The sequence below is a fragment of the Alternaria ventricosa genome (genome assembly GCF_023758065.1).
Source record: "Alternaria ventricosa strain BMP 2768 chromosome Unknown scaffold_26, whole genome shotgun sequence".
Taxonomy (NCBI): domain Eukaryota; kingdom Fungi; phylum Ascomycota; class Dothideomycetes; order Pleosporales; family Pleosporaceae; genus Alternaria; species Alternaria ventricosa.
The window spans coordinates 213313-236887 of record NW_026055706.1 but is presented as its reverse complement, the minus strand read 5'-3'; the positions used below and the strand labels follow the sequence as shown (position 1 = coordinate 236887).

Genomic DNA, 23575 nt, shown 5'->3' with positions numbered 1-23575 from the left:
GGCAGTGCATCGGAACGATCGGCTGCCGAAAAGTGGAGTGTGGCTTGACGATCGAATGTGGTCTGAGCTTGGCAGGGACCTCATGTCGGTGGATAGAAGGAAGGGGAGGATTTGTATATGTAGGATGAAATGAACTGTCAAGAAATATTTGCCTGTTCTTCTCGTTGTGGATGCTCACATTCTCATGACAAGCTACTCAGACAATACCCCGCCTTCCAACCTCACCATCAATCTCATCACATCACTAACCCCCTACCGACCCGCCTTAGCAAACTCCCCCCAAGCCGCCGCCCAAACCAAATACCACGTCCTACTCGCCCCACCATCAATCCACCTCTCATCCCAAAACCCATCAATCCCATCCCTGAAGAACGAGTAACTCGCTCTCGGATCAATCAACGCAAGATTCGCATACAAGATCCCGCGCCACCCTCCCTCCACATTCGCCCGCCCTTCCGTGAAGAACGTATCCCATTCCTCTCTTACAAACCCCCTGGGCCGGATGAGCGAGGTGCATGGCGAAATGGGCACGATGTGGATGCCGTGGATGAGGGAGGTTTCGAGACCGAAGTACGCTGTTCGGGTGTGTTAGCCAACAGTAGGGTAGACGGGGAGGCGGAAGGGGCTCTTGGTATGTATGTGTGTGTGTGGGTGTGGTGATGGGCCTTACAGCAACAGCAAAAGGTACTATGACGGGCATACGTACTCGCGTGATCGATTTTATTCTCAAACAGGATACCCGCGACTTTGTTCTGCGTGTAGCGGTTTGGGTGGTTTGTGTTGTTGGAGCGGATGTACATGTACGAGTTGAAGCAGCGGGCTTGGATGGCGAGTTGGAGGTTTCCTGTTACGCTTTGTCAGTCCACTCTTCACATCTTCACATCCCAACCCGCAGTCGTTTTAGCAGTTGTTTGGGTATGGTAACGTTACCCCTTTTCTCCATATTCGCATCCCCACTAACCCTCCCCCACATCTTAACCGCATAGCAAGAAAACGCATCTTCCCCCGTACTCTCCATATCCTTGCCATCCGCACTCTCAAACAATCCCTTCGCCCAACTATGTCCATGCCACCAGTCAAACGCACGTTGAAAAGGGTAGTCCCGGCCGTTATAATCACTCTCCGCATAGTCCTTCACCAACATATTCGTCCACGCCTTGTTATCCCCTTGGTTCAACCACTCCGGATCCAGATACCCGATAACAGCGGCTGTGTAGACAAAGTATGCGTAGTGGAAGTGATGGTCATTGTAATACGTATTCCCGAAATCAGCATTTGGGTCCGTGAAGCCAGCGGCGGAGACGACGCCTTTCCAGCTGTCGTCGTAGTAAAGGGGGTGCCGCTGTTGAGTTTCAACATACCGCGCGAATTCCTGTTTCAACTTGTCTAAACCCGCGTTTGCGATGGCTTCGTGGTTCAACACGTCTTTGATGACCCAGACGATGGTTGCGAATTTCGAGAGAGCTTTGCCGGCAAAGTACATGGAGTCTTGTGGTATGCGTTCGGTCATTGCGCGGCGGAGGTCGCGTTCTGCGACTGCGGCGATGAAGGCGAGGACTTCAGGCGGATAACGCACTTTGGCGTTTGCGCTCATGGTGGGGTTCCAGGGGCCGAAGTGCATGGTTAGGGGGATGGCGGGTTCGATGAAGGTGAGCTTTTCGGCCCAGATGGCTGTGGCTATGCCTTTGGTTGTGGTGCGGAGGCGCAGGTTGGTTATCTGGTTTCGCATTTCGGGGTCGAGGGATTGGATGTGGTGCGGTAGGGCGAACATGAGTAAGGGCGAGTGGCCAATCTTTGTGTATCGGAATGTGTAGATGCCTTTGCCGTCTGGTACTACGGCGGTGAGTCGGGCTTCGCATACGAAGGCTCCGCAGGCTCGGTCGTACATGGCTTCTCCTTCTGCGCCGAGTGGGTTCTTTGCCACTTGGATCGTGCCCTTGAACGCTGGCGGGCCGACGAGCGTGTTGGCATTGATTCTGGCGAACTTTGTGGCGTCGTAGTCGAGACTCGCTACTGGATTGATGTACATGGCCCAACACGCTCCGTCCTTGTCTTTCAGACGATACTTGACTGTACGGCCCATGATGATCGGACCTACAACGTCTACGAAGCCGCGACCGCCAGTCTGTATCATGGGCGTTGCGTCTCGATAGCCAGCTGTGACGAAGCTCATGCCTTGAACAACAGGGAAGATGATTTTAGGTTCTTTAGGGGTAGAGTGCGCGTTGAGGTTGATGTTGACGGAGAAGGGGAGATGAGTGTCTGTGGTAAGGGTTGTCCGAGCATCGAGTTCGACGGCGCTGAGAATGAGATGCTGTTTGTGTAGCGGATTGATATAGCCCTTCGCAGGGTGTCCCGGCTCGAAAACCAAATCCTTCTCCTCAATATGGCTCACGCACATGCCCCATGTTTGCACCGTTCCCACATCCGATGCCGACTTGCCCCACCATATCGAGTACGGATGTGTCCAGATAGGCTGGTTTTGCTGTCCTAGAAACGCATTGGCGTAGAACTTGTTCGTGTGCAGAGTCGTCTTGTCGTCATCCTCCACCCCCGTTCTAGGAACTGGGTGATGACGGCCAATCGGTATCTGTGGAAGAATGCTGTCTTGCTGTATAGGCGTGAAGATGTTATCGGGAGGTATCTCGTCGGGAACGGTCGAGCCGTTGTAGCCTAGCGAGGTCTTGATGCCTTTACGCGTCTCGCGCAATGTTCCGAACCAGCCATCCTTCTTGCTCGATTTCGAAGACTTCGAAACCGGTCGGGGGTCGCCGACGCGGGATTGCGATGGTCCCATCGACGCTATCTTAGGGGTTTGAAAGGGGAGCTACCTGAGCCGAGTGCTCGATGCGAACTGCGTGTCAGTCTTTTTGTATATGTTCGTAGGCGTGGTAGTGATCGTGTATCAATACAGTGTATAGACAAGTAGGTGGGTAGCGGCGATATCGGCTTAGGTTGTAGAATGCGGTCTGCAGGCTGCGAAAGACCCATTGTCTGGTGTTACTGTCGCGATGGGCGCAGTGAGAGTTGGGAAGTGACGCCTGGCTAGTTTGCTCAATAACACGAGGTTTGCGCATTTGCGCGGTCAAACGGTCGCACCACGGCGGCATTGCGAAGGAATGTACGATGTATCACTGAGTAGAAAGAAGAAAAACAAGAGAAAAATGACGTGCAGTGGTGGATCGTAACATGTGACTCTGTAAGGAAAGGCGGCAGGAGGGGAAAGTCACGGTGTAAGTGGAAGGAGAAGCTTTTCCACGTGGCTTGCAGAGGTGACTGCCAGCACATGACAGACAAGTAAGATTGCAAAGTTGATCCGCTTCCATTACAAGGTAAGCGAAAGTTTGGCTAATACCGTTCGCTCAGACCAGCGGTTTCCGCAGTGGTGCAATAACACCCTGTTTAACAATAACTCTCGGCCTCGTAACGTCTTGATGCGTCTTCTTCGTGACCCACTCCTTGCCCTTTGGCACGCGCAAACTCCTCTCATACTGTTCCCTGTTCTCGAACGGGAACGGTAGCTGGCTAGCCATATACTTGACGTTAGGCTTCTGCCTCTTCTCATTGATGATGACCTTGTCCATTTTCTTGTCTTTCCGCCTATCAGCATCGATACCGGGCTTCTTGGTGACCGTTTTGGCGCCGAGGTTGCGCTTCTTCTCGGCCTTGGACATGCCGTCGCCGGTCCAGGAGCCCCATCCGGGGAGGATAGAAACTTCTTCGGTTGCTTCTTCATCTGCGATGGTGGCTTTCTTTTCGGCGTCGAAGTCGGCTTCAACGTCGTCGCCGGCGAAACCCTTTGCTGTGAGAGCTTGGTTGCGCATGACGACGTCAAGATCGATACCCACGTCTTCGATGCCTTGCTCGTCCATGTCCTCATCTTCTTGCCCACCAATGACAGTCGCCCAACCATCGTCATCGGCCGTTGTAACGCGTTGCTTCAAGAAGTCGTCTACCTTGGTTTCTTGAGGTTTGGCCGCTTGCTTTGACTTCTTTTGAGGCTTGGCTTTGGGCGTAGGCTTAGGAGCGACGGCCTTAGCTTGCGTAGTGGTGGTCGTACTACTTGTGGCTGAGAAGAGCTCAGGCTCGGTTGTGGTCTTCTTCTCCTTCTTCGCCTTGGTCAAGAAAGGGTTGGACTCTCCGCTGCCGTTCTCTACAGGTGCGGCAGCCTTGCGCTCTTTGCGGACACCATTCGAGAGACCACTCAAGCCGTTCTTTTTGGCAGGCTTTCTAGCTGATGCTGCGTCCGCAACAGACTCTTCGCCTTCCGCAGTCGGGTTAATTTCGTTCTCTGCGTCAGAACCTTCGTGCTCCTCGAACTCGCTGCGGTTGATCTGTATAGCCGGAGCTGACACGTCGGCGTTGGGCCCGTATCTTCTCCGTCCCGCCTTAGTAGCGTTTTCATCGATTTCGGCGTTATCGCTGTCTTCACCTGCAAGCTCGCGTCTTAGGGCTTCAACAGCTTCGTCGTTCTGTGCGCGTTTCGCAGCCTCGGACTTCTGCATAAAGGCCATCTGACCCAGCTTAGACTCCTTAGTCGAGAAGGGATTCGACTTGAGCTTTCCGAGGGATTGTTGCAGCGCGTCATTGTCCGAGTGATCGTCGTCATCGTCGCTCTCTTCCTCCTCGCTTGGCACATCAGATGCTTCCTCATCGTCATCGCGCACGGTCTTGCCCTCAACGCGACGACGAAGCTCCTCATTCCGTCTGGCCATCTCAGTCACACCGTCGAGCGCGTCCTGGTCCCAATTCGCCCTTCCAGTGGCTTTGATACCCTTGGCCCACTTGCTCTCGCGATGCTTAGCCCCCATGCGTTCCTCTGCTCTCCGGCGATCGTTGTATTCACGCTCTTCCTCAGACAGATCAACGCCATCGGCCTTGAGCTGCTCACGTTCCTTCTCCAGCAGCTTCTCGCGCTCCCTGCGGTGCACTCGCCGATAAGACTTGCTCTTGATCTTCTTGATGCGCTTGGCGCGAACCTCTTCACGGAACAATAGCTCTCGTTGCATTCGCAATTCAGCGCGTCGCCTGAGGACCTCCTCGACTGGAAGTTTGTTCGTTTGGAGCTCTTCCCACTTCTGTATCTTTTCCTCGTCTTCCTTGCCGTTCGACAGCCCGCTCTGCTGGAGGATGGACTGAATCGTACTTTCGAGATCGTTGGTAGGTGCAGCGGTCGTTGTGGGAAGAAGTGTCTTCTCGCCCATGTCGCCTCCGGTAGGGTTCTGGAGAGGGAACATCAAATGTTCGGCGCGGCGGTTTTGCTTGATGGTGTCGGTCCACCTCTCAAGAGTCTCGTTCGCTTTGGCGTTGGCCGCGGCGCGGTCGAGCTTGTCTTGCTGTCGCTTCGGTAGGGGCGCGTCTAATTTCCTAGCAATATCGTTTCGTTTTGAGGATTTGTCGTCTTGCAGTAGCTTGAGAGCCTTCTTCTTCTCCGCGTCGGCGACCTTGGGCTTGAAGCTGAGAAGGTCGACTTTGCGGGACACACCGAACTCGTCCGGTGCAGCCGACTCATGGACATCCACTCTCCTGCCCTTGAGTTTGTCGTCTTCCCGCGAAGCCAACGAAGAGATTAAGTTCTGCAATTGTGCCTGGCGGTCATCCTCGTCTTCTTCGTCGGACGAGAGGTCAGATGCGCCATCTGCCGCGGGATCTTCGCCTTCGCTTGGTTCCGAGTCGCTGTCGTCGAACGCGGAGGCCTTCTTCTTCTTATCTTTTTCCCTTCGCTCCTCAGCCTCATCCTCCTCGTATTGATCCAAGGCAGTAGCTAGATCGATAGCATCTTCGCCAAGATCGTCCTCGTCTTCCTCCTCTCCATCTGCACTGTCGCCCTCGTCAAGATCGATGTCGCCATCCTCGTCCATCATGTCTTGCTCTCGTTTCGACTTCTTTGCCTTTCCCTTGTGGTTCTTGGAACTGCCTCTGAACGTGTAGCCTTCGAAGCGTTCTTCGTCGCTCTCCCCGAACGCCTCGTCCGAGTCGATACTCTCGTCATCGTCGTCGTCTTCAACGTGGCCCATCTGCCAGGTGTTGCCCTCCGAGTCGCTTCCTTCGTCATAGCTCTCATCACCAGACTTCTTCTTGCGCCTTTTGGGCCCGTCGTCCTCGTCCTCATCCTCGTCGTCCTCTTCGTCGTCATCGCGCGCGCGCTTGCGGTTGAAGGCGGGGTCGAATTCGCCTAAGCGGTTCTTGCGCACTTTCGCATCGTCTGGATTCTCGTACTGGGCGATGGAGAAGGCGTCGAGGGCGCGCTTCTGCGCTTTCTTGGGGTTTCGCGACTTCGCATTGCCTTTGCTTGAAGCGCCACCGCTTTGAATCGAGCTGCGTGCTACTCGTGGCGGCATATTGGCGTTGTGGTTGAGAGGCAAGGCGGCGGAGCGACATGCAGAACTTCTGGGTTTGCACTTTTTTGGTGCACGGGCCACGCCCACCTCCGCTCCAAACTCCGCAAACGCCTCGAAGATTGACCGCGACCATCATCGACGTTGTCGCATCGCTCGTTCCAACGGCAGGGTCCAGCTAAATCGCCGCCATGCAGCCCACAGCCTCGCTCCAGAAGATGCTGCGGCGCCTGCCGCTTTCACCCAAACAAGCCGGCAAGGAATACTACAAGGGAAACCGCGTGGGATCCATGGGCACCATCAACCGATACGGAAACTTCACACCCGACTGGAGCAAGATACGGACATATGTGTACCCAATTCACGGCACCAAAAACAGCGAGGTTCGTAGAAAGGCTCTTTGGGATTGCCACGGATTGGGAAGATCCAATCGAAAGGTCGGAAACTAACACCTGCTTAGTTGACACCCTTCGTAGACTCCAGTCTAGAAAAGGTACGAGGACTTGACGTCGGCAAGGCGGAGAACTACGAAAAGCGGTTCACCGGCGAAGACTACCTGAGGGCGTGGAAGCTGGCCGGTGGACATGATCTCGTGGAGACAGGGAGTGAAGCGGTAGCCTCAGGCAGGAATATACCGACACCGTTTGAGGAGAGACCCGCAACAAAGTCATGAAGACGGCTGAGAAGGGCTCAAGGCGACTACAATATCTCGGGACCAATATTGAGAGGGAAATGATATGAAGAAGCGGTGGAACACACCACGATGCTATGGGGAAAAACCTAGCGCATGCGCACCATTGCGACAAACACAAATATAGCGGGGCGCTTCGCATAACGTTGCCACAGCGCCGTGTATGAAGACTTCGAGGAAGCATAGCGTACGTAAAAGCCAGGCGGCTATGATGTTGTATATATTGTACATTACTTGGGTATCATATGCTCCCATCTGACCATAACACTTACACATCACATCATATCACCACACCCCTCTTCATCCCCTCCTCAACCCTCCCTCCTAACACCAAAGAAATAATTCCCCCAATCCTGACTCCCCGCTACCTCCTTCCACCCCAAACCCGGCACATACACAACACCCATACACTTGACATTTCCCCAACCAGGTTGTTTTACAAACCAACTCCTCAACTCCTCTTCGTTGACGTATTTACTCCACTCATGCGTCCCCTTGGGCACAATACCCAAAACATCCTCCGCGACCACATTCGTAACAACCCAGCTCGTCCACGTCCGCGCAATCGTGCTCATTATCAACCAGCCACCAGGCTTGACATGCGGGAGAACGTGTTCGAGGAACGGGCCTGGCGCGTTTACGTGCTCGATTACTTCGAACAGCGTGACAATGTCGAAGGCTTCTGTGTCTGATTTCGGACGCGGTAGGTCTTCGATAGAAGTATTCAAGTATGTAAGTTTACCCGGCGAGGTGAGTGTGGGGTCGCGTCGCTTGTGCGCTTCGGCGATGGAGAGGACTTGTGGTGTAGGATCGATTGCTGTGACGGAGGTGGTGGTGGGTAGGCGCGCGGCTGATTCGGCGAAGATGCCGCCGCCGCAGCCAATGTCTAGATATCGTAGTTTCTCCGACGGGTTTGGTGGGGACGTCGAAGAGCGGCATGAAGTTATGAAGTCGTGGCGGAGCGGGTTCATGAGGTGGAGGAGGCGGGAGGGGCCGTGGGGGTCCCACCATGATGATGCGAGGGCATTGAAGTGCGAAACTTCTGTTGGGTCGACGGTGGAGGTGGAGTTGGGTGTTGGGTTATGCTGTTTGGGGGCGGTGGTCGATATGCATCGCGAGCTTGGTGGTGGTATTCGGAATGGCGATTGTTTAGTTATTGTTCGACTTGGTGGGGTTTGCGATAGTCCTCGCCGTATCGAGCGCAATGCTCTGGCTGTGGATTGTGGCTTCATAACGACAATTGAAGCTTGATCGTGCCTGTGAGACGCGTTCCACGTTGATGTCACCAAAACTTTAGATCTGCGGCCTCGGTCATCATCATTTCTTAGTCATCCCTTATCGATAAAGTGATCCAACAACCCATCATATTCATGCTTCATTTCATCTTCATTGTTGTCCACGATGGCTTGCTATTCTTGCGTCGCGTCCATCGGCTTGGCTATCGCCTCAATCCTACCACGTTTTTACTTATACATGGCACAACATCCGCTCACACAGCCAGGCGCACTTAATCTCCTAATCATCGATCGTCACCGTGGTCGGAGATGAATATGACGTACATGATGCAATAGTTGCTAATGGCAAAACAAATTCCAGAATGATGAAAATTTGTCAAACAACGTCAGCATGAAAAGCTGAAGGTCATTCGCTGATGTGTCGCGCTTACCTGGCAGACTTCGCCTAGATGAGCTCTTGTCAAGTCTAACCTATCTAGGACGAAAGGCGCATCTGTATACAGCAAGCATACTTAAAGTCGCGCCATCACAACTTCAAACTTAATCACCAACGCCCTCCTCTCACTTGTAACTCCCCTCAAGAGTACTATTCTATTCGAAGCATCCAACATGTCTCATGGAAAATGGACACCTGAGAACTTTGGCTGGATTGCCGTCCCAAGGAATCGCTCCAACGTCCCGTCTGCTGAGGATGTTAAAGAGATGAACAATGATTCCTACTCAGACCCCATGGACGCCTGGCCTGTAACCGACGTGACAGACAAGGCGCGCAAGTATGCACAGGAACATCTGTCTAAGGAGACCTACAATCACAGCATGAGGGTATTCTGCTACGGTACGTATTCTTCGACACCAATGCTCCCCATCGCCACAATAATGGAAACAACTATAAGCTCTTCAGTTCTACTAACAATGTATGAAAGGTATCTACATCATCCAACATTACTTCCCGGACTACCATTCAAGTGCCTTCTTCGAAACCTGGGCACTGACCTGCCTATTCCACGACATCGGCACGACCGACGAGAACATGTCGAACACGCACATGTCCTTCGAGTTCCAAGGCGGCCTTCTCGCTTTGACAAAGTTGCAGGAGTTCGGAGCTCACAAGATCCAAGCAGAGAGCGTTGCCGAGGCCATCATCCGCCACCAGGATCCCGGTGAGACAGGCACGGTCAGTGCGATGGTGCAGATGATACAGATCGCTACTGAGTTCGGTAAGTCACACTCCCATTGTCGTTGTTTGTGTATTCAACTGATTGACATTACTCAGACAACATGGGACTACAACCGCATCTCATAGGCCGGGAGGTCATCGAACAGGTAACGGCGCAACTGCCTCGAATGGGCTGGTCGGGATGTTTCTCGAGCACCATCCTGAAGGAGATTAGATTGAAGCCTTGGTGCCACACTACGGCGTTGGAGAACTTTGCCGAATCTGTGGCGGGGAATGAGCTTATGAGACCCTATGAATGAGTGGGACATTAACGAGAGCAAGACATCAAGATGATGGGAAACGAAGATATGTATAAGAACACATGAAGTTGTAGAGCTACAGTAGTATAAAGAATATGAACAAGCCACTCCAAGCTCATTGCTTGCGGGTACAAAACTCTAAGACCCGCCAACTACCAACCCAAAACCCTCTGCACCATAACCCGAAACGTGCTGAGAGCCACTGGAGTTCAACCCTCACCTTGGATCATTGGTATCAGTCACCGAATAAGTGACGCACCGATACGTGTATCTCCCAGCGTTGAACTTGTTTTTGGTGGTATTGCACTCTTTGATCAATTTGCGAACCGCGTACCGGCAATCATCTTCGATCAATTTCCAGTTGTAGCCTCTGCCACAACGATTAGCATCGTCAAAACACACATCAAGATACAGACGAAGACTTACTCGCACCACTTCATGTCCCCATATGGTTCCTTCTCCCCTGTCTCCACCGTCGCTACATCCATACGCACATGCATGGGCGTATGATCGTTCGGGTAGAAAGGCGTCTCGCCTTCTGGCGGATACATGAACCCCTTGGCATTATTGCCGAATCCCTCGATCTTGGTGCCATCTTTACACCATGCGCTGATCGCCTTTTCGATGTCATCTGGGGCGACGTTACGGCCGTAACCGTATATTTTCGGATCCCAACATTTAGTTGTATGGGGTTTGTTGCTGTCCTTGGCGGTCAAAGATTCTGGGGCGGGGAAAGCTGGGTGTTCGTTCCAGGGAGGGTTGTCGAGCTGCGTGACTCCGCTGAGGTCGAGGCTGTAGTCGATGGTGTCGACGGTAGCCGTGAAGCCGTGGGTGTTGTCGGAGTCGGGGTCGCATGTGCTCAGGCCGTTACTGAGTGCGGCGATGCATTCGTCTTTCACGAAGGAAGCTTGTTGGTTGTTGCCGTTTGGCTTTGCGCGCAGCCAGAATGAGCGCCGGTCGGGTACGTCGAGTTGGGTGATGCCCCAGCGCCAGTATACGTTGTCGGATTTAGAGTTGGAACTGAATTGGTGGCCGTCGTTGTCGGTGCACCAGGTTTGGATGGCTGACTCGACGCTTACTCCGCCGGAGGCAGTCTTGTCATTCTTTGGTGCGTCGAGTGGGTGGTTCAGGCACTTGACTGTGGAGTCGATCTGATGATGCGCGGTGAAGGAGTATGTACCACAGCCGATGTCGATACCTCCGCTTCCCGCCAAGAACTTCTTGCCATCGCCTACTGAACACGAATCTCTCTCAGTCAGTCCTTGGAAGGCTTCTTCACATGAGAATTCACAGTCGGTGGCGTTGTCTCCAGTCTTGGGTCTCCACCACAAGGCGAATTTGTAGTCGCTGAAATCGTCCGAGGCGTCTCGTCTCCAGAAGCGCCGACGATTCAGCTGCGATTGTTCTCCTTTCGCATTGACCATCCAGGTGACGTCTTCGGTTGAGCCGTCGGCCTTCTCACAGAAGTCGGCGTAAGTGACGTTGAACTCCGAAACCGGGAACTTGGTGTCCTCGTTGGGCATACAGAAGCTGAATACATCTTTGATGGGGATCTGCGGCTGGTACGGAACGATCCATGGCTCCACTGTCATCGTTCTCACAGCGTATTCAGTTGGTGTGGCAGTCGGCAAATCGGTCATTTTCGGACATTGTGTTGTGCATCTCTTGATCTGACCAATCATGCTGCAAAATGCCGAGCATTCCTGTGTGCTGGATGAGCTCGAGCTACTGACAGTAGAGGTTATCGACGAAGTCGGGGTGAATGACGTGATCGAGGGCGTCAGTGAAACTTTCACCATCTCCTTGAGCTCACTACCGGGGATGCGGATGGACGGAGATATGGGGCTTCCAGTAACTGACCGTTGGTAATTCACCATGAAGACGAAGAGTGCTATAAGCGTCGCTTCGTGCGCGTACAGCATGATCTGGTCGGACATCTCTTTCGCCATATTCATTACAACCTCCATTGCTTCTTGTACATCTGGCTGAATCCAGGTAGGAATCTCGGTCGTCATCGCTCCCAATGAGTCAAGAGCTTCGAACGCGGCACCTGGCGAGGCATTGAGGAGTACTTGCTTAGTGGAGCAAATCACTCCGGTGAGCTGCTCACTGAAGTCCAGACTACGAGCTCTTCGTGATGATGAGAATTTGTCATCAATCGTACACTGCTGACTTCTGTCGATCAATTCTGTCATTCGCTTTCCAAGAGCCTCCGGGATGTAGATTTCAATGTCGCCAGGGGAACCGTTGTTTGCCGAATTGGTGAACATCGTCTGATGGGGTGCATCGGTGCTGCGCACGTTTAGTTCAACGAAGTGAAGAGAGGAATTACATGCTTACGCTGTGGTTACAGTTGCATCGGGTTTCCGCGTGATTGTAATGATTGGCGCGTCAGATGCAGTGGCTATAGCAACCGTGGATGCTTGCGCTGCGGAAGCTGCTGGTCCCAGTTGATGAGCAGGGGCGTGAAGAGCTACGGGTACACCTTTCGATGAGTTGGAGGTCACCGGTATGATATAAGCAAAGAAGACTGCAACCGCTGCTCCTACTCCATACAGCAGCTCTTCTACTTGACGTGTTTCCAATTCGGTATTCGGGCTGACGAGAATGTCTTTGATACTCTCAAAGCATACATCATCAAGGTCGACGCAGGCGCTGTCCAGAGCGCTTTCGACTTTCCCGCGCAGTTCATCTGAAAGTATGACATCGACCCCGTCGTTGGGGCTGGGTGAGTCGGTAAAGACAATGCGTGATCCAGTAAGAGTTGGCGTGGCAGTCTAATATTGTCAGCGGAAGGGCTCTCATGTCCGTCAGTCGATATTGCTTCATACCAGGGTCGCTGAGTATTGGTTGGTGTCACCCAAACTGAGCGTGAAGATCTCAGCCATTGAGACTGACGACAGTACTCCAAAGCTGATCAAAACGATGAGGCGAACCATGATACAAGTTGAGAAATGGATATGTGATGAGGTGAAAGGTGTAGCTGAGTGCTCCTGGGAATTCGGTGGTGTCTTTCTTGTCGCATACTGCCAGCATGGTGGTTCATATACACTGGAGAAAGCCAAACACTATGACATCTCAATGAACACTCGCAACGTATGCATCAAGCGATCCGAGGGCTATTTTGAATTTCGGCCCTCCGTTTACCCGTATACCCAGTCAATCTGTGCCTCCTCCTGCGTCTGATAACGCGTCTTCTTGTGCGCCGTACCGGCGTCAAGAAGGCATCGGTTCGAGTTGGGAGGGGGGCTGAGACATGCCAGCAACTGAAGATCTCGACAGCATAATGACGATTGCATGGACACAATACGTCGGATTCCCGGTCTCCTCTGGAGCGAGTGTCGCACGCCGCCTGCGGTGGTTGACTACGCCGCTCAACCCTGCACCCATCAACTGAGCCGAATTTGAAAACGATGTTGATCAAAGGACACGTTTGAGACAGTGGCATAGTAAGGACATATGGCTTGATTCCACACATGCACTTATCGTTCAGTAGGCAAACAGACCGCAATGCGTGCAAGTTCTTCCTTAATCGAGACGAAGGAATTGAATTATCGCAATCATCGCCATCTTAGACAATAAACTAAAGCAATCAGTGCGAATGATATAGATCTGCGCCCCCAGACTCGTTAATATGCCGCTAAGTTCCCCTAGAGAATAGAGATTAACTGTGTTTCTAATAGCTTACGTTATTACTATTATTATATAAACTTAACTTTTTTAAATATACTTTTAATAATAATACCTACTATAGTAACTTTATAAGCTTATTAAGTTACTAATTTTTTATATAACTACTATTTTAATTTATTATCTTTTTATTAGTATTCTAATTACCTCTACTACTACTATAGCTTTTTAAGTACTTATAACTTACTATATATAAGCTTAATAACTTTAAAAAGCTACTACTTTTAGTTATTATATAATAAGTAATAGTAAGTATTTAAAAAGCTATATTAATTCTAGTTAAGCTTAAAGCTAGCTTTAAAGTTATTATAAAGTTACTTTATAGTAAGCTACTAGTCTTTTAGTATATTATACTAGGCTGTATTAATACCTACTATCTTATAATAAAGCGCATCTACTATTATACTAGTAGCTTCTTTAGCTAAAAGTTTATATTTATAAAAAAAAGTATAAAGAGCTCTTTATAGCTTATAAAATTAATTTATAAGTTCTTAATAGCTTTATAAATATAAAAGTAGTAAGTACTAGTAAGCTTAAGATAATTAAGAAATAACTAATTAAACTAGTAAACTAAAAAAAAACTTTAATATATATACGCTATAAAATAAATAGGCTACTATTTTACGTATACTAGTATACTAGCTAGCTTTATCTTTACTATATTAATTATATTAGCTATAATAAAAAATAGCTTAGAAGTAAAAGTAGAAGAAAAATATAATATTATAAAAAAAGAGAAAGTATAAGAATCTAGATTTTACTTTATACACGTAATAAAGTAATTATTATAAGTTTAGATTTATAGTACTAAAGTATTACTAGATTATAGTATTACTATAATTCTACTATAAGTTACTATCTATAGTTAACGTTACTATAAAATATTTTAAAAAAGTATATTATATTTATATTATAAAGAACTACTACTTATTTACTATATTATATAGGCTAAGTATAGCCCTTACTATATAAATTACTGCGTTACTACTACTGCGTTGTAGACTCTGCTTCGGCATCGACTCTAGTGTCTTATCAAGAATGCCGCTGAGTTCAACTAGTTTCAGCGGCCTTCAGGATGTCGTACAGCTCCAGATGTTTACACGATTTTGCGTATTCTGTCGGTGTCTGCCGGCTTACGACAGAACGTGCAGTAGGATCTGCGCCGTGTTCCAACAAGAGCAACAGTTTCTCTTTGGCATTGTATTTGACAGCATAATCGAGTGGTGTACCCCAGTTTTCGGCCACATGATTGACATCGGCGCCGCGTTCAACCAACATGGCGGTTGTAGCAATACCGTTTGCTTGGCCCCTAACTCCAATGGCGTGGAACAGGGCCAAAGGATCCATCTCAGCCCCGTAAGACAGAAGGATTTGGAGTGCAGTCGTATCATCAAACTCCGCTGCGGCGGCGAGTGGTGTGCAAGGCTGCAGACAGGATGCGCCTCGCCTCACAGATTTGGTGTTTGGATTGGCGCCGCGGTCCAAAAACCAACGCAGTAAACGTTCGTTGTCCAGAACGAGCCTGAACTTGATTAGCTTGGTTCAGAATGGGGCCATGCATGACAACTTACTGCACAGCGGGTAGTTCGAACTCCGTAGAATCAATATCCCAGCCGTAGTCGATGAGTTTCTGAAACACGGCAGTTTCTTCCCTCTCAAAAGCTTCGAGAAAGGCTAGAAACGAGACCGTGGCTCCATGTTTAAGCATCGTATCGATCATCTCTAGGGAGCCATTGGGCATGGCTAATAGTAGACACTCTTGTAACGCGTTGTAGCTGGGTGGAGGGTGTCTCTTCAACCACGCTCGAACAACCTCGACATCGTTAGAACTGATGGCGTCCTGTACGGCCGCAGGTGGGTTATCCATGTCGCGGGCGAAAACAATTTGGGGAGTTGGAGTGATGCGCCATTGTAGTGAGGTGCGGGTGGTGTATGTAAAGTGTTTGCGGCACGGCAACGCTGTGACACCTTTCCATGGGGCTAAATTGCGTCACGCCAAGGCTTGGGAGTTCGCGCTAAGACACGGATGTACAATCAGCTCTCTTCAACCCAGACCCCAAGCACTAATGCACGCGTGATCGTCCTGGAACTTAACTTAGGACCGTAGGATCTGGCACAGTTGTAGCACGATGTTTCAGACGACAGGCGCTTACTCTGCCTCGATGAGGCACACGTCCAGACCACATCCTCAGTTGATCCCAGCGCCAGCGTCATACGTACCTAGGTAGTCTTGGACCAGATAGCAATGCTTTGGTACTTAGTTGAGATGCCATCCAAAGTCGAATATAAACCATCGCATCAGAACCATCAATGAGTCTTCGTGCAAGTCGACCTTTCCGTTCCAAAGTCTTCAGATACACTATTATACCTCTCACGCAGTGCTCAAGATCATGAAGTACGGGGTACTGTTCACGGTCTTCTTGATCTGGCTTTCTTCTTCAAGTCTGATCCTTCGTATGTCATCGAAAGATATCTACGTCCGCTATGCCTTGCTAACGAGTAAACAGGACATGCATCCTATCTCAGTGACAGGCTCAATGGAGAGGGCACCAAGTCAGACACGCATGCCAACAAGTTCTCGCTCTTCAACCGCGATCTAGTTCGTCGCGATGAACGCGATGTATGCAGTGCTCCAAGTTACGACCCGAACGATGCGAAGAGAAGCCTCGATCTTCGTGCATTAGCCGACAATGCTACCATTCATCAACGGATGGAACTTCCTGCCCCCGGGAATATCAAGCCTTACATCTTGAAACAGACGAAAGAAGCAGTACCTGTAGTCTGGCCGCAGACAACGCGAGACGGTCGAAAGAAAGAGTACGATACAAACACTTCGGTCTTTGAGCAATACAAGCACAGCCAGGACACAGAACTGAGCCTCGGTACTACACACTTGGTAGGCTGTACGATGCTGATTGTTGTCAGTCGTAAGGGTGTATACATAGGACATTTCTGGGAGAGTATATCCTTCTATACCGACAAGGATAATTCCCTTTGGGAGAAACACAAGGAGGACCAGAACAAAATCTTTTTCGAAACCGTCATCAAAGGCATGAGAGATGGGAAAGGAGTTGGGCCCACCAAGCAACAAGACTCTCTGAGAAGAGCAGCTCCTGACATGGATGATCCTGATGTAAGAGCATACCTCATTCGTCCCAACAAAAACGCGAAAGAAGACGGCGATTACCGTGTATATTGGGATCAGATGAAGGAAGAAGTGTTCAAGTATTTCCCCACCATTAAAAACGACTCAAAACGATGGACGGAGAGAATCTATGTTCCGGTGAAGAAACGCGAGAAGAACCAACTCAAGACGACTGTGCGTGGAAGGTTGCTTTTCAAATATGACGCCAAGCACCCCAAAGCCGGAGTAGACCCCAACGCAGCTGGCGCGATACTTACAGAGCACCGGGCTATGATGTGGAGCGAAGACGAAGAGCTTCACAATGATGCATGGACATAAAAGGATGTAGCGACATGCCGTACACTCCAAATCGACATCACCGCTCCTCTAGATATCACGAACGTTCCGGACGTCACCTTTGGAAGACTCAGTTGGAACGACGGCCAAAATCTCAACGGACAGACAACAGGCGGACGAGCCTCACCCTCATTTCCCCCCGGCTTTATCCCTACGCACTCAACGCAGTGTTATACAAACCTTTTCTTGATTTCTTTCCCCTTTTCAACAATTGGTTTTGCTACCTCATCGTTGGAACAACATACACCTTCCCGCTCCTACAGACATGAAAGAAACGTCTTAGCAAATTCATAACCATTTTATGAGCCGCCTGAGCATCTCAACTCCTGTCATATAACGTGATAACTGCCGGTCGGGCTCGAACTGTGAGTCAGAATCAGCTCGACCACGCCGTACACCTGCATACCCGTCCTGCTTCCACTAGGCTGCCATCTTGGCAGACTCTTCTCGTGATCAGCTTCCCGCCTCACTGAACCTATGTAAGACTGCCGCGTGAACGTCTTTACTCGTTCTCTCTTGGAATCAACCCATCATGCAATCATATTCTTCTTCAGACCCTCTATCCCTCGAGCTCGTGTCTTTAATCCGCTCTAACGATGTATCCGGCCTCCACGCCAAATTCTCCAAGCGCGGCCGTCCTAAGAAAGAAACGCGAGCCATCACAGGAGAAGATAAAGTATACTGTCTCCAAGTAGCCATGCCAGAGGCTTCACTGGAAGTCATTGACACGCTGATCGGGTACGGGGCATATCTGAACCAGCAGTCCTTTAGAGATGCGCTTGCGAGGGGAGATAGTGAGACAGAATTACTAGATCTGCTGCTGGAGAGAGGATGGACGTTGGGTGGACTATGGTACGGAACGAGTATCGTTGGGTGAGTGTACTTTTCCGTTCTGGTGGTTGGTCAGAGTTCATGACGACTTCACTCGATGTCGCCTAGAAAACCCCTTGGTGTGGCATTGTTATATCCCTTCCATCGATGTCAGGTGCTGAAATATTGTCTCAAGTACACACTGTGAGGCAACCAAGAACTTTATGCAAGAAATCGAAAACATCATTCAGCCCGAGCACTCGGGAAGCCGCAAACCAATGCTAAGAAGCACGCAGATGGGCTATTCAGTACGAGACTACCCTCCACTGGCTCCTCACCCACGGCGCAAACCCAAACATGACATCCAACCCGCGACTAGTAGGTTCCTGCGCCGACCGCGTAACCCCATTATCAGGAGCTGCTGCCCGTGGCTTGGTCGGTGCCATGGAAATACTGCTCGACCACGGTGCAACGCTAGATCCTACCGCCATCTACCACGCGACCAAAGGGCAAAAGACAGACATGTCAGCCCTGAGATTCCTCATCACCAGAGGTGTCGATGTAAACGATCGAGGGGTGGCTCTCAAGAGAGACACTCTTCTTAGCCAAGCGATCTATTTCAGGAACATCGAAGCGGTGAAAGTCTTGTTGGAGGCAGGGGCGGATCCAAACATTGTGACATTTGGTTCGACGGCTGCAGAGTATGCGCGGGAAGGTCGTCAAGTGGCTATAGCAGAGATTCTGGAGGCGAGAATGCCAAGGAGAAGTAGGAGACTTAGAGGGGTGAGACCACTTGCGCAATGCTGAGATGGGCTGTACAGTAGAAGGAATACGTGGGCTAGACTGCTGTCATATGTAGGCAGTAGCGTAATAAAGTACTTCATTGAATACAAGGCTATAAAGGAAGCTGGGGTTGTGACCGTACCACCATCCAATGACCGGCCGCACGACTCGCACACGAACAGTGTATTCCACAGCCGTTAACCTTTTTCGTCGTTTCGCCATTTCGAACGCCGATATGCCCACCCTTCCAAGTATCATGATATCGTTGCAAGGTTGCTAAGTGCATGCTCAACGAGTGACTGGCCGTGCCAACATGAGAAATAAATGGACCGAAAAGAAGCCAAGCATGTACGCCTTAACCGTCATCCCATGCAGGTGTGCGCCATATTTATCCGAGAAGTTTGTCCTTGGGTAGACGCTTGAGGGCTGCCTCAACGTCTTTGTGATCAACGACCACACCGCTTTCTGAACAGCGAGCCTTGGCGCGGAGCTCTGAGCAGAGATTGTCGATGTCGATCGTGCCGTCCTTGAAGTCTGGGCGACTTGAGAGCTTGTCCCTGTGCGGTGTTAGCGTACCAGTTCTCATGTGATCACAGGGTTGTACTGACCATATCTTGTGGCAGTTAAGCAGCGAGTTGACATCCTCGCCGGGGACTACCTCGTCCTCACCATCTTGTATGCGCTCAATTTCTTCAAGAGGATTCGTCTTCTGCACAGCAGGTGTGTCGCCGAAGTGGAAGGGGCTACCGTAGCCAGTGTTGAGAAAAGCATCGTTGAAGAAGCCGCCAGTGAAGTCGCCGTCGCCCACGATCGCATTCTGGGTATCGCGGTACTCTCCAAAGAGTGTCGGGTCGAATTGGCCGCCGTTTTGGTTCGCAAAGTAATCGATGCCGTTGACGGCGGGGGTGGGTGATTTGGCGGCTAAGACTGCAGGAGAAGGTTTGTCGTCAGATTGGGACATCGCACGAGGCATGGGATTACGAGGGTTGCCGCAGGCCATGTTGAGCTTTTCGCAGAAGAGAACCTCACCTTCGGAGTTTCCATGACACACATAACCGTCCTTAATTGTGTCCAACTGCTGATTGGGCGAGGTGTGACTTGGCTCTGGTGATGTCCCGCAGGAGGAGTCTTGGTTGGTAGGCGATGTGGACGAGTTGGATGGTGAGTCTGAATGGCTTGACGAGCCACTGTTGAACTGGAAGACACGCGATTGCGAACGAGTGGAGTTCTCTGTGTTACTACGGGAGGGTTCGTTGTTCGTTTTGTTGTTATTGTTGTTGTCGAGTCCGAAAAAGCCGTTGAGACTGCCGGAACGCTGCGCACTACCTAGGCCCATGGCGCCAGGGGAATCTGTGAGCGAACCGTTGGCCCTGCTGGTTGGGCTGAGGGCGCGTCCAGTACTGTTTTGCCGACCCGACGCATTCGACGAAACCGAAGTGTTCTTGTTCTTCGCTAAAGGACCGTTGTCGAGTAGCTGAGCGCCAGGAAGTCCGCCAAATCGCGGAAACTCGAAGGAGAAGTTATTGTTGTTGCTATTGCTGTTCAGCATAGAGCTAAAGCCCCCAGCAAGAGCGGGAGTTCGAGACACTCCGGTGCTGTTGAGCGATAGTCGCTTCCGGTATTCGCGAAGTTCCGTTTGCAGCCGTTGCACTTGTGCTCGCAAGAGACCGTTCTCGTGGTTCGTGGCGTCGGAAGCCTTCTCAAGCTCCTGTACTTTGGTCTCGAGATCCTTCAGGTGCTTTTCTTTGCGTTCTCGGAAAGCTCGTTGGGCCGCGCGATTCTGGGCTTTCCGCTTCTATTCCTGCTGTCAGTTGGGCTAACGTGAGCATGCTCCATGAAACCTACAGTCGTGGGCTCCGAAGTCAATGGTTTGCGACCTGGCTTCTTGGCTTGCTTGTCTTCACCTTCCCTGCGCTTGCCGCCGCCCTCGTCATCGTCATCGTCACCATCGTCCGGACTCTTCCGCTTTTCGCTCGAATCGCCGGGAGTATCCCCAGGTAGTGAGCCAATCATGTCGCCGTCTGCGTTGTCGAAATCGAAGCCATTGTCGCCATCTAGGTAGTCGACAAAGGGACTCTCTTCCATACTTCCTGCGTTGAAGCCGTTCGCGGGAGTCTGTTGTTGAGGCGACGTGAAGTATGCGGGATCGAGGCTGTCGAGAGGATACTGAAATTGGGAGTTGTTCATAGACTGCTTGTTGTTGGAGCCGCTGTCAAGACTGGCGGAAAAGAGGTCGTTAGGGTTCTGGTTGTTCGAGGCAAGGGCCGCGAGGAGGAGATCCTGCTGCGTCGCATCCAGGTAGAAGGGCGCGCCATTCTGGAAATCGTTGGTAGTTCCAGCCATTGCAACTACAATCGCGAGGTAGAGGGTAGTTGGTGTTGTGTGTAGCTCGAGGAGAGCTTGCGGGTTGCTTGACGCAGCTGCGCAGCGTAGCGGAAGTTCGGAGGGGCTGGCTATCGGTCAACCACGTGCGATAACCGTTTTCGCCACCCGGACACCGCAAAATGTGGAGGAGCGGGCGCGTTGGGATTCTGAGAGGTGGTATGGATGACGCAAGATGTTTGGGGTTGATTTGGGTAGCTCTTCCAGCGGGCGGAGGCGGGTCAGTAAGCGGACGAAGGTTTCGCGGGTATGGAGGGTTTGTGCAGAGGCCAGAGCGCTCTGTGAGTGTAGCGCACTTGACGACGGTCGCAGAGGGATATGCGAAGTCTTTTGTCAAGAAATGGGCAGTTTGAGCGAAAGGTGGTCAGATGGTGAAGGAGCAATGGTGCAAGAAGTCAATTCGCAGCCTCACAGCCTGGAAGCCAGATCCAATGCGGCACCTGGGTACCCTAGCTGGTTGGTTCGGGCGACTTTTCGGAGCAACGCCGTTAAGCCTGTCAAAAAGCGGCCGACAACAGGTGAACGGATGATCAGCGTCAGTGATAGGTTGGGGCCGAGAGTGTGACTGTTCTCGCAGAAGCACGGCGTCAGAGAAGGGCGCAGCAGACGGCAGGCTCAGCATGCGCTTCCTTGTCTGATTGATAAGCACAAAGCTTGGTGGGGTAGGGGAGAACGCCATCGAAGACCACCACACCGGACGCTGATCACCGCGTCCGGTGCCTGGTCCTGCAGCAGATGTGAGTCTCGCCAGATTCTCGAGTGCTGTCTGCTGGAAGGAGACTGGCTAGTTATAACAGAATTGGCGGTTTCGCTGACACTACACTCATTGGCGTCATGCGTCATGCTGAATAAGAGTTGCCAGTGCGTCTCTCGCAGTGTACTTCCGAAGACGGCGCTTTTCTGAAGAGAAGAATACTAATCATCTCGCTGCGTACTTGTGGGATCCATGCAACTCGGCCATACCATAACAGTTGGTGATAGAACCACCCGTCATAAACGTCGGTGAAGCAGCGTAAACTAGTGCCAAGCATGAAGATGCGGCAGGAACTATCAAATGCAGAAGTGATGGCTGCACCTGCAGAAGTTAGGTGACGTGAGCAGTGAGTTTGGGTGACGATGGTGACGGCCCCAGTGCCATTCGACATTCACGCACGCTTGTCTCAGTTATAGGGCTGAAGCGCGGAGAAAAAAAGGGTCTAGGCTATGTGGGGCGGCGCCAAGACCAGCGGCTGCCTGCCGGGCGTCACTGGGTCGCGACTTCCTTACTTGTACGCGACTGCGAATAATCCAACCCACCACGACATCGCAACCACAAGTCTACCAGCGATTGCAACATGGCGGACAACACCAAGCAGATCAAGAGCGCCATCAATGCCAAGAGGCAGGCAATCGCCACAGAAGAGCAGGGACGTGCAGAATGGGCAGGCCAGGTAAGCTGCGCACCATGGAGCTATCGCATTGACCCAACTGACGTTGTATAGCTTCAGGAGATGGAGACGTTGATCGCCACGGTCGGGGAGACTGAAGAAACAGGAGCCATGCGTGCGGAAATCTTGGGCCGTGTCGCCGAGCACGACACCAAACTCGAGGTCCTGCGATCCGAACTCGCCGCTCTCGAGGCCCAGCTTCCTGAGGACGCCGCTGAACCTGCCGGCCCCAAGTTCGATATTGAGAAGCACCCAGTCCTGCGCAAGACCATGGAGAAGCAAGAGCCCGAGAAGGCCGTTGTATTGAACATTGGCGATATCTGCGAGGCGCAGTGGACTGACAGGTCCTGGTACAAGGCCAAGATCCAGAGTAAACTCGGCGCCGCCTCAGCCCCCAAGTACCTTGTTCGCTTCATCGAGTACGACGACACCTTGACCGTCGATGGCTCCGCCGTACGCCCTCTGCCGAACAAGCGCAAGCGCGACGCCGAGCCTGCGTTCGCCGCAACCCCGTCTGCGCCCGTTGTCTCGAGTGCCCACGTCATCTCCGGAGCTGCTAGCATGAACCCGAGTGCGCAGGCTGCCAAGACTGCCGGGGCTGCCCAGGACGGAGAAGAGAGGAAGGCTAGTCGCATCGCCAACAAGGGCATCCTCAAGAAGAGGCAGTCAAACTGGGCCGACTTCCAGAACAAGGGTAAAAAGAAGGGCGTTGTTAAGAAGGAGTCCATGTTCCGTACCAGTACCGAGGCTGGCAGTCGAGGTGAGTAAACCCAGCAATCTTTCCGTGTCTCGTGGCTAACGCTTCACAGTCGGCTTCACGGGCTCTGGCAAGGGCATGACCGAAACCCACAAGCGTCAGCGTTACGACCACAAGGCCGACGCGGACCAGGACGAGGAGTACTCTGGCGACCGCAAAGGCTTCTAGACCGTCCAAGGCGAGGTCGACGAATACTCCGTGGTACGTACAAGTGTGATCGAAAACATTTGATACTCTGAATCCCTTGCTTACGTTGCCTTTGGGCCAACTTCAGACCTAGAAACACCTCAGCTACATGGAGTGATCCACTGTTGATCGAGAAGCAAAGCTTTGGCTTTGTATAAGAGGATGGAGCTAACCTGATGCAGGAGTTCGCACTCGTCCCAACTTGTCACGACTACTCGATTGAGTCCACACGAAGACCACGACATCTGCATCTTTCGGTATGACTCTTCGGTACACACTCTCGTCTGTTGAGCCAACTCACTAAGCACGACGACTCGAT

At 51.5% G+C, this 23575-nt stretch overlaps 10 protein-coding genes across 10 annotated transcripts; 4 read left to right on the top strand and 6 right to left on the bottom strand.

Annotated features, from left to right (window-relative positions):
• Nucleotides 1-252: 252 nt before the first annotated feature.
• Nucleotides 253-2797, bottom strand: J4E93_010071 (uncharacterized protein; the record flags this gene model as incomplete). Its single annotated transcript, XM_049347957.1, has 3 exons — nucleotides 253-575; nucleotides 707-844; nucleotides 931-2797. 3 exons carry the CDS (start codon nucleotides 2795-2797, stop codon nucleotides 253-255), a joined length of 2328 nt encoding a protein of 775 aa, XP_049194934.1.
• A 565-nt stretch (nucleotides 2798-3362) lies between these two features.
• Nucleotides 3363-6341, bottom strand: J4E93_010070 (uncharacterized protein; the record flags this gene model as incomplete). Its single annotated transcript, XM_049347956.1, has 1 exon — nucleotides 3363-6341. The coding sequence occupies one exon, from the start codon at nucleotides 6339-6341 to the stop codon at nucleotides 3363-3365; it is 2979 nt and encodes a 992-aa protein (XP_049194933.1).
• Nucleotides 6342-6529: 188 nt separating this feature from the next.
• Nucleotides 6530-7011, top strand: J4E93_010069 (uncharacterized protein; the record flags this gene model as incomplete). Its single annotated transcript, XM_049347955.1, has 2 exons — nucleotides 6530-6721; nucleotides 6799-7011. 2 exons carry the CDS (start codon nucleotides 6530-6532, stop codon nucleotides 7009-7011), a joined length of 405 nt encoding a protein of 134 aa, XP_049194932.1.
• Nucleotides 7012-7340: 329 nt separating this feature from the next.
• Nucleotides 7341-8000, bottom strand: J4E93_010068 (uncharacterized protein; the record flags this gene model as incomplete). The annotated part of the gene is made up of 1 exon (XM_049347954.1): nucleotides 7341-8000. The coding sequence occupies one exon, from the start codon at nucleotides 7998-8000 to the stop codon at nucleotides 7341-7343; it is 660 nt and encodes a 219-aa protein (XP_049194931.1).
• Nucleotides 8001-8873: 873 nt separating this feature from the next.
• On the top strand, nucleotides 8874-9740 carry J4E93_010067 (uncharacterized protein; the record flags this gene model as incomplete). Its single annotated transcript, XM_049347953.1, has 3 exons — nucleotides 8874-9099; nucleotides 9188-9481; nucleotides 9538-9740. The coding sequence occupies 3 exons, from the start codon at nucleotides 8874-8876 to the stop codon at nucleotides 9738-9740; spliced, it is 723 nt and encodes a 240-aa protein (XP_049194930.1).
• Nucleotides 9741-10162: 422 nt separating this feature from the next.
• On the bottom strand, nucleotides 10163-12010 carry J4E93_010066 (uncharacterized protein; the record flags this gene model as incomplete). Its single annotated transcript, XM_049347952.1, has 1 exon — nucleotides 10163-12010. One exon carries the CDS (start codon nucleotides 12008-12010, stop codon nucleotides 10163-10165), a length of 1848 nt encoding a protein of 615 aa, XP_049194929.1.
• A 2470-nt stretch (nucleotides 12011-14480) lies between these two features.
• Nucleotides 14481-15297, bottom strand: J4E93_010065 (uncharacterized protein; the record flags this gene model as incomplete). The annotated part of the gene is made up of 2 exons (XM_049347951.1): nucleotides 14481-14952; nucleotides 15002-15297. 2 exons carry the CDS (start codon nucleotides 15295-15297, stop codon nucleotides 14481-14483), a joined length of 768 nt encoding a protein of 255 aa, XP_049194928.1.
• Nucleotides 15298-15820: 523 nt separating this feature from the next.
• On the top strand, nucleotides 15821-16893 carry J4E93_010064 (uncharacterized protein; the record flags this gene model as incomplete). The annotated part of the gene is made up of 2 exons (XM_049347950.1): nucleotides 15821-15825; nucleotides 15963-16893. 2 exons carry the CDS (start codon nucleotides 15821-15823, stop codon nucleotides 16891-16893), a joined length of 936 nt encoding a protein of 311 aa, XP_049194927.1.
• A 1999-nt stretch (nucleotides 16894-18892) lies between these two features.
• On the bottom strand, nucleotides 18893-20847 carry J4E93_010063 (uncharacterized protein; the record flags this gene model as incomplete). Its single annotated transcript, XM_049347949.1, has 2 exons — nucleotides 18893-20299; nucleotides 20350-20847. 2 exons carry the CDS (start codon nucleotides 20845-20847, stop codon nucleotides 18893-18895), a joined length of 1905 nt encoding a protein of 634 aa, XP_049194926.1.
• A 1373-nt stretch (nucleotides 20848-22220) lies between these two features.
• Nucleotides 22221-23238, top strand: J4E93_010062 (uncharacterized protein; the record flags this gene model as incomplete). Its single annotated transcript, XM_049347948.1, has 3 exons — nucleotides 22221-22316; nucleotides 22368-23073; nucleotides 23123-23238. 3 exons carry the CDS (start codon nucleotides 22221-22223, stop codon nucleotides 23236-23238), a joined length of 918 nt encoding a protein of 305 aa, XP_049194925.1.
• Nucleotides 23239-23575: the final 337 nt, after the last annotated feature.